Genomic DNA, 14,445 nt, shown 5'->3' with positions numbered 1-14,445 from the left:
CCCGTGCCATTCATTTTGGTCACAGCAGGGGCACAGCGCGATTGCTTGCTAAGGCAATCCAGGTGTTAATTAGCTTACGTCTGATCCAATAGCAAGGACCGTAGTGATTGATGGGTATTAGACTCTTGTGTTAAAAACAAAATGGCGGAGTTGTACACTGTATAATATCTGTCATTAGTTTTCTTTTCGTAGTAACTGGATTATACTTTATTTGGAATATGGCTTTTTTCGGCGGGCTTTACGAAATGTGCTACCAGTACTTCACTGATCACTCCTTCCAGCGCGTAGAGCTCGTAAGAGCTCACAATGTAATGCGTTATGGCTCGATCATCGATCATTTTTCGTCAAGTTTTCTCAGCAAAGCTGGATTCATCGACAGCTTGGTATGCTCTAACTACTGAGAACTGTATTGGCTCTCCAAGAAAGGCATCCTTATCGAGTTTCTTTCGAGTATTTCCCAATGAAATATCGAAAATTAAGCTCTGTGATCTGGTCACTCGTGATGGAAGCGCGGTACAATCTTGCTGGTTCTTCCATGAGAATGCCAACAAAGTCAGAGTCGACGAAGTTTACGTCGCTACTGCATTTGGCATTATCGGAAATCTTTTTAATCGAAGGCAGATAACCGAAGTAAATACGATCCTTCATCCAAAAATCCAGGCAGCGATACGATCTATCGATCTTGAGGACTCGATTCTCCCGCCAGAAGTTGTCCCGCCAAAAGTTATCCCGCCAAACGTTATCCCGCCAAAAGTTATCCCTCCAAGTTCAAAATATACCTCGTCTAGCCTGTCATATGCAGAACAGCACAGTCTTCCCTTTTTCAATGAATCTTTCGAAGAGGTAGAAAACTCAGAGGTGACAGGACGTGTGAAACGAAGGAAAACTCGAGCAAAGTCAAACTTCATTATGAAGAAGGTTTCTGATCTCTGCTCGAGTCAGAAGGAATCCCTGGCGTCAGTGCTGGCTAGATGCTGCACTGACGATCCCCAGTCAAGGCCGTCCTTTGCAAGAGAAACCATTTGCCAGGTAATGGACGAGGTTGCTGAGAAAAAGGGAGTAAAAAGAGCATTCGAAGAGCTCATCTCGGACGACCTCTGGGACCAGCGAGTTGCCGAGATGAGAATGCCAGATTGGCAGTTATTGTTTTTAAAAGTCCAGGCGAAAATTTCAGATGCAAACTGGCAATCTATAATCAATTTTACGAAATTGGGAAGGAAAGTAAGTACTGATGCCTTATGATCATGTGGATTTTTGATGTGTTATTTATTTTGTTATCATAATATTGTGTTCTTCACACCCCTAAACTGTTAGGTTTCGATATGAATCTGTAAGGTCACATTTTGCCCATGGCTTAATGAATTATTATGTTTGGTTTTAGGGAAGCTCCAATATATGCATTCTTCCGATCAAGAATCATATGAAGGCCTTACGTTCTTCGATATTTGGTGTCGCTAAACAGATAATGTTAATTCGAGAAGTACCAGATTCTCTTCCTGGGTATCAAGTCAGCCTTGAACAGGCTATTGTGTGGAGTGCTAGGGAGCAGAGACTCCATGGTACCCAAAGTGAAGTTCTGGAATTCCACCTGAAATTAGATGGACGTCCACTTTTTGGTAATTGAGTATCATTATTAGCTTTGAAAGTTTATATTAAATTATATCTTGTATTGATGAAAAAGTAAATTATACACCGTGAAAAGATGAAAAAACTTACTGACGTTTCGGACGCTAGTCCTTCGTCGGAGTAATTTGCTCTTTTACTCCGACGAAGGACTAGCGTCCGAAACGTCAGTAAGTTTTTTCATCTTTTCACGGTGTATAATTTACCTTTTCATCATTACTGTTTCATTAGAAACACCGACGCAGCTCACACTAGTTTTTAGCTAGTTATATCTTCTTATATCTTGTATTATTTTGCTTCGAATTTTGTTTTTGGTTTAATTTGTCCAATTGCTTTACTTTGTTTTTATTTACTTTGTGTTGTCTTTTTACCCTTTTTTTGCTTTTGCCTATTTCCAAACTTTCCCCTCTTAAATGCTTTTTTTAACCAATTTACTGCTAACCTTTGTTAAAATAAACTTGTTTTGAATTTTTTATTGTATCTAAATTGCATATAGGTAAAGATCAAGTAAGTGTTGGCATTGTACCTGGCAACCATCCTTACCTTTCTTCTCAAAGTGCCCTGACAGTCCGCCCATTAGCCATAGCCAATATTGAAGAAAGCAGGTACGATATTATTAATATGGACTTTTAATTTAATATTGAAGGAGTGTACTCAAAGTCATTACTGCTTTCTCATTATTAGGAAAGAAATTAAAGTCCTGGTAAGAGACATTAACAGGCAAAAAGATGTGATCAAGAGAAATGGCATTGTTGTTGATGGGAAACTTTTGCAAGTTAAATTTAAAGGTAAATTTTTTGTTAATTATTATTATTCGTGCTTTTGATATAAATTTATTTCGTGTTAATTTGGTTCCTAAAAGACAACAACAGAAACCCTATACCGACGCTGTGTTTTGCTAGAATCATGTGCCTACAAATTCAGTCTTTTAGTAATTTGAAAATTAGCTTTGAACTCATAATCATTAAAAGAATGTGTTAAAATCTTTAAGTAGTCTGATTTGTAAAAGCAAGGGCCATGTACAATGTGTCTTTGTATGTGATTAAGTGATTCTTATAATACTTATAGTACATGTTTCCTTATATCTCCCAACAGTGATTATTGACTATAAAGCATTTTGCCTGTTGCTGTGCAAGAAAGATGATGAAAACTTTCGACTTGGTAGCAAAGGATTTGGTGAATTCTGCATGTTTTGTCATGCACTAAGGGTATGTGAAGTATAAATATTCTAGTACATTATATTATTAACAATGTACCCTAGTAGAATAGGTTTAATCATTGAATCACTGAAATCTGAAAGTATTTTGGATATTCCACATAATTGGTTAAAGCTAGCAAATGAAAGTATACACCGTTGTGGCCTTTTATCTAATGCTCGGGATTGTTCATTCTTTAGTTGACTTAGAATATGATAACACCCATGAGTGATTTGTACTATTGTTTCATTTTGGAATTTAATACACACTTATGCTAATCTTAAGTATTTAGAATTATGATAAAGAAGTATCTACAAGTGGTTTTAAATGTTTTTAATTTTTCTAGCTTCACAGGGATTAGAGATGACCTCACCCTTTTATTGGACGAAAACATGACAGCTGTTAATATTTGTGCATTACACTGTGAACTATGAAATATGGAACAGCTTCTTGCTTCCCTTGGTTTATTCTGTCACAAGATTGGTTCATTAGCTGAGTGCAATGCTGCCCTTAAAGAATATGGTCCTCAAACCATGAAAAAATGAAATGTGTTTATACAAATGATGCAATTTATAGCAAATATATATAGGCATCTTAGAATGTACATATGTAAATACCATTGGTACTTTAAAATAATATTTTCAGGTAACTTTTTCAAAGCCTAAGTTTAATATCTGATAAATATTTGTCATTGAAAATTGTCATGATACTGTTGTCCTAAGTGCTGTTTGGCAACGGAAACACTTGGGTGACACGCCTGTGATTCTGTGATACAGATTTCATGACATGCTTCCATGAAATAATATTTTCAGGTTTTTCAAAGCCTAAGTTTAATATCTGATAAATATTTGTCATTGAAAATTGTCATGATACTGTTGTCCTAAGTGCTGTTTGGCAACGGAAACACTTGGGTGACACGCCTGTGATTCTGTGATACAGATTTCATGACATGCTTCCATGAAATAATATTTTCAGGTTTTTCAAAGTCTAAGTTTAATATCTGATAAACATTTGTCATTGAAAATTGTCATGATACTGTTGTCCTAAGTGCTGTTTGGCAATGGAAACACTTGGGTGACACGCCTGTGATTCTGTGATACAGATTTCATGACATGCTTCCATGAAATAATATTTTCAGGTTTTTCAAAGTCTAAGTTTAATATCTGATAAATATTTGTCATTGAAAATTGTCATGATACTGTTGTCCTAAGTGCTGTTTGGCAACGGAAACACTTGGGTGACACGCCTGTGATTCTGTGATACAGATTTCATGACATGCTTCCATGAAATAATATTTTTTTCAGCGATTATGAAAAAAGGGCCTTATAAAAAGTCTTCAGGATCTAACTACCAACCATTGCATAGGAAGTAGGCATATACAGCAATCTATGGGTGCAAAAAAGTAAAAGAGCCACAAGGCTAAATATTTAGTCAATTTAGACTTATAAATAATAACCTACTGAGCATGATTTCTCAGTGGATACTAAATAATTTACCATAATAATTTCAATAAAGGTTGCCATTGCCAAAAGTAAAAAGCTGAAAACTACAAAATCTCAGCTGCCAGGGCTTCAGACCAGACAACCTATTTCAGTATGCAGTACATGTATAAGAACCATTTTAGCTCAACTTGAAAAAAAGGTAGTTCTTTTATGTGGGTTCCAAACATATGTAGCAATTATGTATTTTAAAGTCACTTTTTTCAATGAACATTCTGACAATTAGTCTTCCATGGCTCGTAAAACTGTACAGATTTGGCCACCAGATTAATTCTATTTCTCTGGTGGCTCTGCCCTGACCATAGCCGACCACCAGAGACGACTTAGAAGAAGCTCTTTTTCTTAGTACTCTTGGAATACTTGCTTTCGCTTTAGCTTGCTTGATTAAATCATCAGCAGTGAGCTCAATACTGCTTTCATGACATTCACTGTTCCCAGAAAAAATCACTTTGTCTTTAACTTCAACAAGGCCTTGTTCTTCCAATGCAATAAAAAAAGAATCTGAATCGAAGAGCTTGTATGAAATTTTCTGAGAGGCTGTCTTGTATGCGGGCTGTCCACAGTGCGACCTTGTTTTGAACAGAGTTGACCTGTGCATTTAAGGTAAAAATCAAGTGCTGGAAGAAAGGCGTTGGAACTTGATGCGAGTCGATTCTGACCCATCGCCCTGAAATTAAAGACAAGTGTAAATCAGCCAAAGCTAACAATAATAAATAAGTTTATATGTTTTATAGTAATATAGCGAAGGTATGGTGGCTATTAAGATATCGGGAAATTATAAATATGAAACTTAAAAGCACCGTGCAGCATTCGCGTCCTTGTGTTATCAGATTTCCAACAGAGTCAAGTAAATACTTATTCAATGCTTGGGTGGTTTTATTGAATCTGAATAACCGTTGGGCTTTACTGAGACAACCCAAGACTAGCTGTATTTGATATCAAAATAAGTCTATTAGCGAAACCGTGACGTCGTCGTTGACAATCCCGTTTTTTTCATTTAAACATATTTTATCGATACAATCCCGTTTTGCTTAGTGACCTTTTACGCTTTAGGAAATAACCTTTGAAATTAAAAGAAGTATAGCCTACCTGGTAGACGGGGATGAAATAAGGAGTTCATTCTCTCCACTAAACCAGCAAGCCAAACTTTGTAGTTTTCAAAATTACCACTTGCCGACAAATCTTTGGACTCCGGAAGTGAAGCAATCGTGGAATCCTTGCAGTCTTTAAATACTGGCACAATGTTTTCCCACTCGGTTCCTGGGTGTTTAAGAACGAAGTGTTTCTTTAAGGTGGAGAAACTCTTGAAATTCTTAAGGCAAAAACCACACTCAATTACATACGTTGTGGCCATAACTTCTACAGTGAGTACAAATCAGCAGTATGCAATGGCAATAGTGTATCATGTCACATTCCGTCATATCCGCAACACAATTTTTCTGAGTGGGGGAGGGGTAGGCCAATGATTATCATAACGTCAGATTTAAAATTTTTGGAGCAAACCTACTTTTCAAGAACTTTTCTCTCCTTTAGCTTATAATTCTATTTGATTTTTATTAATTGATTGCATATTGGTATTTATTGTTTGATTCCTTTTATTTTTGGCTTGGTTCTTTCGTACTCGTAGGGAGGGGGGAGAGGAATATTCAGACTCAGTTACCACGCATTTCATTCCGTCAGTGGTATATCGTTGGATCATTTAATTATAATTCGCGGGCCATGCCTTAGCCATGTCTGAAACAAGCTCTCGAAAATCCTCACGATATTATTCAAGACCGCACACGAAAGAAGAAAGGAAGAAGCAGAAAAGGGAGAGACAGAAGAAGATAAATACAGAATTACGTCTTAAGAAGAGAGAAGAGCGACGACACAAGAGGATCAAATTGGATTGTCTATTAGACGGCGAATTTGAAGAGGGCCCTTTAACAAACCGTCGTGAAAAGCCCATTTCTGTACCCACATTGATTGCCAACGTTAATGAAAGTCATGTTGCTAATGAACATAAACAAGGGAAGGTCGATAGACCGAAAACGTCAGATCAAGCCACCACGTGCTCAAATAAACATTCCAAGAAAGATAGTACAAGTAGAGCAAAAAGTGAAGGATCGAGTTTGGAATCAAAGTTTGGAAATTACGGCAGAGGGAAACAAATGGTGACGCTGGCAAAAAAAATAGGGGGAAACTCATCTATTGAATCTGCTGCCTTTCAAAAACCTTCAGGTTGTATATACTTAGCGCGACAGCATTGCCCTTCGTATAATAAACGCCTTAGGAAGGACAATATTTCGGTGACAATACCAGTAAGAGAAGTTGATTATCGATTGATCTCGAAATGTTCAGATATCCCTGTAGGAAGTGGAAGTTTTGGAACCTGTTATCTTGCTCATTATCGCAACATAAAAGTGGCAGTAAAAGAAATGAAAAAGCGAAACCATTCTTTAACAGAAAAAGAGCGGTGCAGAAAGGAAGTGCTGCATGAGGCCAAAGTACTACATGCACTTGGGGATCATCCCAATTTGCCTCTTCTTTTGGGAATTTGCTCGGTCAAAGAGCCTTATTGCCTGGTACTGCAATTTCACGGAACCGAGAGGGAAAACCTAACTCTGGAGAAAGCCATTTATAACAAACTTATGAAGAAGACTCAAGTTGTTCAAGTGTTTCGCGATATTTGTCGCGCTCTTCAATATGTGCACGGAAGGGAATACCTCCACAACGATATCAAATCTAACAATGTTCTTCTCCAGCCCATTGGTGAAACATATCAACCAATTTTAATTGACTTCGGTAAAAGTAAGCTAATTGAGCAGGGAGAGAAACGTATCAGAAGTCAAAATGCAAGTTATTTGGCACCGGAAGTTGTGCAAGGACAAAGAGAAACCATTGCAAGCGATATTTTTTCATTTGGTAAAATGCTGCAGTTAGCTGTCTCTCGCCGAAGTTTTAGAGCGTCCTTTGAAAACCTAGTGACAAAAATAACATCAAATAACCCAAATGAAAGACCCTCAACGGAAGAAATAAATGTTTCGCTGGGCAGTCTTACAGAATAGGAGTAATTCTAGATACTGAGTACTCATTTCGTTATTCGTTTGTAAGTACAATGTTTAATCAATATTATATGCTGGTTTATATGCAGGATGTAGTATCGGGTTCACAAAAAGATATGTAAGTGCTGACATTTAATAAACATATTTCATTGAGATACCCTGTCGGGCTTTATTAAGTTTGCAACACCTTCAAACCACAAGAATGCGAACTTGCGGTCGATTTGCGAGGCCTTCAAATCCTTGCAAAACCAGATTGAACGGGCCGGGGCTCGTCATGTTTGTGTTAATTAGTGTAACACCTTTAGTAATTTCAGATCTCACATATAGTGATATGCCTCCATGCTTTTTGTATTTAGACTTAGGTCTACATTTTGTGTAACATTTAAATGAGGCCATTTCTAGATCACTTTCAGGATCTGAGTGAGTTTCTGCTATCCCATATATATCATATTTGTCAATGTCATTTTTGACTTCTTGTAATTTTAATTTATTGCCAAATTCTCTACTTTTGTACCCGTGAATATTCCAAAAACCCAACCGTAATGGGATGGTCATATGTATAACAGAAACTGTTGTATTTGACTATCTTTAGTTGCTATATATATTATATAATTATATAACGGTAATGTCTAGTCCGCTATATATATGTATGTATATAGTGGGAGAAAATATATCACTCAAAGAATCTAAATAAAATATATTAATTAAATGTACTTATCCAGTTTGCTAAGGGCTGCAATGCCTTCCAGAGTCCTTCATGAGTTGATCTGTTACCATATTCAGAGAAAGTTGACTTGGGCCAATGTTGGCCATACTGGCTCCTTGTATTGCGGTAGTATGATGGTCCTTTGAAGCGCTGGTAGTTTTCGTTTCTTATTTGTCTTCTTGGCACTTTTCTGTCGTCTTTTATTCTTCTATTTAAGTTCAAATATTTCTTTAAATTTGCGGCTAATTTTCTCATCCCTTTTTCTGAGTTTAGATGTAGATTATCATAGTAAACTTCTTGGTCTATCGATCCATCCTTTAATGTAGCAATATGGTCATTGTTCATATATTGTACAGCATGATTTCCTTCGCTTTGGCAAAGCCTTTGTGTTGCGCTGTTCACTGTGTCGATTATATCATTCTTTGTATTGTTGTATCTGTGGAAGATGATCCCCGAGAGGATTATCTTAGCGTTAGGCCACCTTGATTTACATTTCTGTACAATTTCTTCAATGTTTTTATTTATTTCGTCCAGCGATTTTTTGAAGATGTCATTTGTGCCGGTGTGCACCACTATTTGATTATATTGTCGTTCACTTTCAAAATTGGCAATAAAATTTATCATCTCCGCAGTGCCTCCTCGAACATATTCTTTTTTGATGTGATTTTTTACTGAAAGTTTTTTTTCAATTATTCCTTTCATCATAGAATCCGACATAATAAGGATATTTGACTCATCATCTGCTTCTGACTGTTGCTTGTTATTTCCTGTAGGAGTACAGGTATTCTCTCTCTCTTGTTGGTTGTAGTCATTTTCTGGTGGATGGTTTTGTAAAGGATCAAATCTGTTTTGAGTGGATATTGTTGAGACATTGATCACTGAGTCTTGAGAGTCCGACTCGCTTTCATCATCTTCAGACTCCGATGAATCTGATTCTTTATTCTCTTCTAACCCCTTTATTTTTGTTTCCAGAATCTTTACCTGAGTCTCAAGAGTGTTGATTCTTTTGCCTTGCTCTTTTACTATTTTTTCAAACTTCCTTTCAAGACTTTCGGTCACTTCTGCGAGTTTATCATCCATCACAACTTTCAGGCTTGTGATCTCACCCATTATTTTGTCAAAGAAAGAACGGGAATCTTTCTTAAGATCGTCTTGATCTGCAATAACATCAGCTAAAGTAACATCTAATCTGTCATTAATTGTGATTTGTGCCTCCCTGAAAGATATCAACTCCTCGTAGTCGGTGTCAGTCGCTTGGTTGTTCTCATCATCATGGCTGCCATGTTCGACAACCACTCGATCATCTTTGCATTCTCCTGTAGTTGTCTCTTCATCATTTCCTTCTTTCTCTTGTTCCGTCGATTGCAGTAGCTTCTTACTAATAAATACATGTCCACAAGAACATGTTTTGCAAGCAATCCCGAGATTTTGGCCACAGTCAGGGCACTTCTTTAAAACCATAGCTTCTCTTTGAAAGTAAACCGTAATATCTTTAAATTCCTTTTGACTTTCGAAAATATATCTTACCGAATTTTCAATAGCGCATTTAGTATATAAAATGAAAAAGCAAAGATCCTTAGCATATGGATAAGACCTGACTCTAAGCAGAAATCTTACATTTCATCATAGCACAAGCAAACGCCATGACCGCATGGGCTATTGGACTATAGTCCATGGACTATAGCCCATGGTTTTGATGGATTTTGGGTTATTTTCACACCTTTTGAAAAGATATGCATTATTTATGAAGGATGCAAAATAGGTCATTTTTGGCCATTTTTGAGCAAAAAGCATGGACTATAGCCCATGGTTTTGATCGATTTTGGGCCATTTTCACACCTTTTCAAAAAATATGCATTATTCATAAAGGATGCAAAATAGGTCATTTTTGGCCATTTTTGGGCAAAAAGCATGGACTATAGCCCATAGATTTGATCGATTTTGGGTCATTTTTGCACCTTTTGAAAAATTTTAAAAGATATGCATTATTCATAAAGGATGGAAAATAGGTCATTTTGGGGCATGTTTGGGCAAAAAGCATGGACTATAGCCCATAGTTTTGATCGATTTTGGGTGATTTTTGCACCTTTTGAAAAAATTTAAAAAGATATGCATTATTCATAAAGGATGCAAAATAGGTCATTTTTGGCCATTTTTGGGCAAAAAGCATGGACTATAGCCCATAGTTTTGATCGATTTTGGGTCATTTTTGCACCTTTTGAAAAAATTTTTAAAAATATGCATTATTTATGAAGGATGCAAAATAGGTCATATAGGGGCATTTTTGAGCTAAAAGCATGGACTATAGCCTATGGTTTTGAACGATTTTCGGCCATTTTCACAACTTTTGAAAACATATACATTATTTATGAAGAATGTAAAATAGGTGATTTTCCGCCATTTTTGGGCAAAAAGCATGGACTATAGCCCATGGTTTTGGACGATTTTGGGCCATTTTCACACCTTTTCAAAAGATATGCATTATTTATGAAGGATGCAAAATAGGTCATTTTTGGGCGAAAAGCATGGACTATAACCCATGGTTTTGATCGATTTTAGGCCATTTTCACACCTTTTCAAAAGATATGCATTATTTATGAAGAATGCAAAATAGGTCATTTTTCGCCACTTTGTGGCAAAAAGCATGGACTATAGCCCATGGTTTTGATCACTTTTGGTGTATTTTCACACCTTTTGAAAAGATATGCATTATTTATGAAGGATGTAAAATAGGTCGCTTAGGGGCATTTTTGTGCTAAAAGCATGGACTATAGCCCATGATTTTGATCGATTTTGAGACATTTTCACACCTTTTGAAAAAAATATGCATTATTTATGAAGAATGCAAAATAGGTCATTTTTGGGCGAAAAGCATGAACTATAGCCCATGGTTTCGATCGATTTTGGGCCATTTTCACACCTTTTCAGAAAATATGCATTATTCATAAAGGATGCAAAATAGGTCATTTTGGGCCATTTTTGGGCAAAGGGCATGGACTATAGCCCATGGTTTTGGATGATTTTAAGCCATTTTCACAACTTTTGAAAAGATATTCATTATTTATGAAGGATGCAAAATAGGTCATTTTGCGGCATTTTTGTGAAAAAAGCATGGTTTTGATTAATTTAGGTCCATTTTCACACCTTTTCAAAAGATATGCATTATTTATGAAGAATGCGAAAAAGGTCATTTTGGGCAATTTTTGGGCTATTTTTGGGCAAAAAGCATGGACTATAGCCCATAGTTTTGATCGATTTTGGGTCATTTTTCCACCTTTTGAAAAAATTTAAAAAGATATGCATTATTCATAAAGGATGCAAAAAAGGTCATTTTGGGGCATTTTTGGGTTTTGGACGATTTTGGGCCATTTTTACACCTTTTCAAAAGATATGCATTATTTATGAAGGATGCAAAATAGGTCATTTTTGGTCGAAAAGCATGGACTATAGCCCATGGTTTTGATCGATTTTGGGCCATTTTCACACCTTTTCAAAAGATATGCATTATTTATGAAGAATGCAAAATAGGTCATTTTTGGCCATTTTTGGGCAAAAAGCATGGACTATAGCCCATGGTTTTGATCGATTTTAAGCCATTTTCACACCTTTTCAAAAAATATGCATTATTCATAAAGGATGCAAAATAGGTCATTTTTGGCCATGTTTGGGCAAAAAGCATGGAATATAGCCCATAGTTTTGAACTTTTTTGGGTCATTTTTGCACCTTTTGAAAAAATTTAAAAAGATATGCATTATTCATAAAGGATGCAAAATAGGTCATTTTGGGGCATGTTTGGGCAAAAAGCATGGACTATAGCCCATAGTTTTGATCGATTTATGGTCATTTTCACATCTTTTGAAAAAATGTGCATTATTTTTGAAGGATGCAAAATAGGTCATTTTGGGGCATTTTTGGGAATATAGCCCGTGATTTTGATCAATTTTGGTCCATTTTCACACCTTTTCAAAAAATATGCATTATTTATAAAGGATGCAAAATAGGTCATTTTTGGCCATTTTTGGGCAAAAAGCATGGACTATAGCCCATGGTTTTGATCGATTTTGGGCCATTTTCACACCTTTTCAAAAAATATGCATTATTCATAAAGGATGCAAAATAGGTCATTTTGGGGCATGTTTGGGCAAAAAGCATGGACTATAGCCCATAGGTTTGATCGATTTTGGGTGATTTTTGCACCTTTTGAAAAAATTTAAAAAGATATGCATTATTCATAAAGGATGCAAAATAGGTCATTTTTGGCCATTTTTGGGCAAAAAGCATGGACTATAGCCCATAGTTTTGATCGATTTTGGGTCATTTTTGCACATTTTGAAAAACTTTTTAAAAATATGCATTATTTATGAAGGATGCAAAATAGGTCATATAAGGGCATTTTTGAGCTAAAAGCATGGACTATAGCCTATGGTTTTGAACGATTTTCGGCCATTTTCACAACTTTTGAAAACATATACATTATCTATGAAGAATGTAAAATAGGTGATTTTCCGCCATTTTTGGGCAAAAAGCATGGACTATAGCCCATGGTTTTGGACGATTTTGGGCCATTTTCACACCTTTTCAAAAGATATGCATTATTTATGAAGGATGCAAAATAGGTCATTTTTGGGCGAAAAGCATGGACTATAGCCCATGGTTTTGATCGATTTTGGGCCATTTTCACACCTTTTCAAAAGATATGCATTATTTATGAAGAATGCAAAATAGGTCATTTTTCGCCATTTTGTGGCAAAAAGCATGGACTATAGCTCATGGTTTTGACCACTTTTGGGCCATTTTCACAACTTTTGAAAAAATATGCATTATTTATGAAGGATGCAAAATAGGTCATTTTTGGGCGAAAAGCATGGACTATAGCCCATGGTTTTGATCGATTTTGGGCCATTTTCACACCTTTTCAAAAAATATGCATTATTCATAAAGGATGCAAAATAGGTCATTTTGGGGCATTTTTGGGCAAAAAGCATGGACTATAGCCCATAGTTTTGATCGATTTTGGGTGATTTTTGCACCTTTTGAAAAAATTTAAAAAGATATGCATTATTCATAAAGGATGCAAAATAGGTCATTTTTGGCCATTTTTGGGCAAAAAGCATGGACTATAGCCCATAGTTTTGATCGATTTTGGGTCATTTTTGCACCTTTTGAAAAAATATGCATTATTTATGAAGGATGCAAAATAGGTCATTTTTGGGCGAAAAGCATGGACTATAGCCCATGGTTTTGATCGATTTTGGGCCATTTTCACACCTTTTCAAAAAATATGCATTATTCATAAAGGATGCAAAATAGGTCATTTTGGGCCATTTTTGGGCAAAGGGCATGGACTATAGCCCATGGTTTTGGATGATTTTAAGCCATTTTCACAACTTTTGAAAATATATTCATTATTTATGAAGGATGCAAAATAGGTCATTTTGCGGCATTTTTGTGAAAAAAGCATGGTTTTGATTAATTTAGGTCCATTTTCACACCTTTTCAAAAGATATGCATTATTTATGAAGAATGCGAAAAAGGTCATTTTGGGCAATTTTTGGGCTATTTTTGGGCAAAAAGCATGGACTATAGCCCATAGTTTTGATCGATTTTGGGTCATTTTTCCACCTTTTGAAAAAATTTAAAAAGATATGCATTATTCATAAAGGATGCAAAAAAGGTCATTTTGGGGCATTTTTGGGTTTTGGACGATTTTGGGCCATTTTTACACCTTTTCAAAATATATGCATTATTTATGAAGGATGCAAAATAGGTCATTTTTGGTCGAAAAGCATGGACTATAGCCCATGGTTTTGATCGATTTTGGGCCATTTTCACACCTTTTCAAAAGATATGCATTATTTATGAAGAATGCTAAATAGGTCATTTTTGACCATTTTTGGGCAAAAAGCATGGACTATAGCCCATGGTTTTGATCGATTTTAAGCCATTTTCACACCTTTTCAAAAAATATGCATTATTCATAAAGGATGCAAAATAGGTCATTTTTGGCCATGTTTGGGCAAAAAGCATGGAATATAGCCCATAGTTTTGAACTTTTTTGGGTCATTTTTGCACCTTTTGAAAAAATTTAAAAAGATATGCATTATTCATAAAGGATGCAAAATAGGTCATTTTAGGGCATGTTTGGGCAAAAAGCATGGACTATAGCCCATAGTTTTGATCGATTTATGGTCATTTTCACATCTTTTGAAAAAATGTGCATTATTTTTGAAGGATGCAAAATAGGTCATTTTTGGGCATTTTTGGGAATATAGCCCGTGATTTTGATCAATTTTGGTCCATTTTCACACCTTTTCAAAAAAATATGCATTATTTATTAAGGATGCAAAATAGGTCATTTTTGGCCATTTTTGGGCAA

At 35.8% G+C, this 14,445-nt stretch overlaps 2 protein-coding genes across 2 annotated transcripts; one reads left to right on the top strand and one right to left on the bottom strand.

Annotated features, from left to right (window-relative positions):
* LOC148912785 (uncharacterized) lies at nucleotides 1-4,505 on the top strand. Its single transcript, XM_089026523.1, has 6 exons — nucleotides 1-1,221; nucleotides 1,382-1,616; nucleotides 2,120-2,228; nucleotides 2,308-2,411; nucleotides 2,719-2,831; nucleotides 3,166-4,505. Exons 1-6 carry the CDS (start codon nucleotides 319-321, stop codon nucleotides 3,178-3,180), a joined length of 1,479 nt encoding a protein of 492 aa, XP_088882649.1. The 5' UTR covers nucleotides 1-318; the 3' UTR covers nucleotides 3,181-4,505.
* Nucleotides 4,506-4,517: 12 nt separating this feature from the next.
* LOC148912784 (uncharacterized) lies at nucleotides 4,518-5,898 on the bottom strand. The gene is made up of 2 exons (XM_089026524.1): nucleotides 5,408-5,898; nucleotides 4,518-4,985 (listed from the first exon to the last, which is right to left on the bottom strand). Exons 1-2 carry the CDS (start codon nucleotides 5,670-5,672, stop codon nucleotides 4,780-4,782), a joined length of 471 nt encoding a protein of 156 aa, XP_088882650.1. The 5' UTR covers nucleotides 5,673-5,898; the 3' UTR covers nucleotides 4,518-4,779.
* Between the last annotated feature and the right edge of the window lie 8,547 nt (nucleotides 5,899-14,445).

Source organism: Actinia tenebrosa, unplaced genomic scaffold (assembly GCF_029948245.1).
Source record: "Actinia tenebrosa isolate PJP-AT-01 unplaced genomic scaffold, QUT_ActTen_1.0 PGA_scaffold10__47_contigs__length_13832649, whole genome shotgun sequence".
In the NCBI taxonomy this organism is placed as follows: Eukaryota; Metazoa; Cnidaria; class Anthozoa; order Actiniaria; family Actiniidae; genus Actinia; species Actinia tenebrosa.
The sequence above is the reverse complement of the archived record's forward strand: the minus strand, read 5'-3'. Positions and strand labels throughout refer to the sequence as shown.

Excerpts from the sequence above, each read along its gene's own strand:
- LOC148912785 (XM_089026523.1), top strand. The coding sequence starts at position 319 with ATGGCTCGATCATCGATCATTTTTCGTCAAGTTTTCTCAGCAAAGCTG. Across the intron at positions 1,222-1,381 it reads TTACGAAATTGGGAAGGAAA|GGAAGCTCCAATATATGCAT; the intron begins GTAAGTACTGAT and ends GTTTGGTTTTAG. Across the intron at positions 2,229-2,307 it reads GCCAATATTGAAGAAAGCAG|GAAAGAAATTAAAGTCCTGG; the intron begins GTACGATATTAT and ends TCTCATTATTAG.
- LOC148912784 (XM_089026524.1), bottom strand. The coding sequence starts at position 5,672 with ATGGCCACAACGTATGTAATTGAGTGTGGTTTTTGCCTTAAGAATTTC. Across the intron at positions 4,986-5,407 it reads ATTTCATCCCCGTCTACCAG|GGCGATGGGTCAGAATCGAC; the intron begins GTAGGCTATACT and ends CTTTAATTTCAG.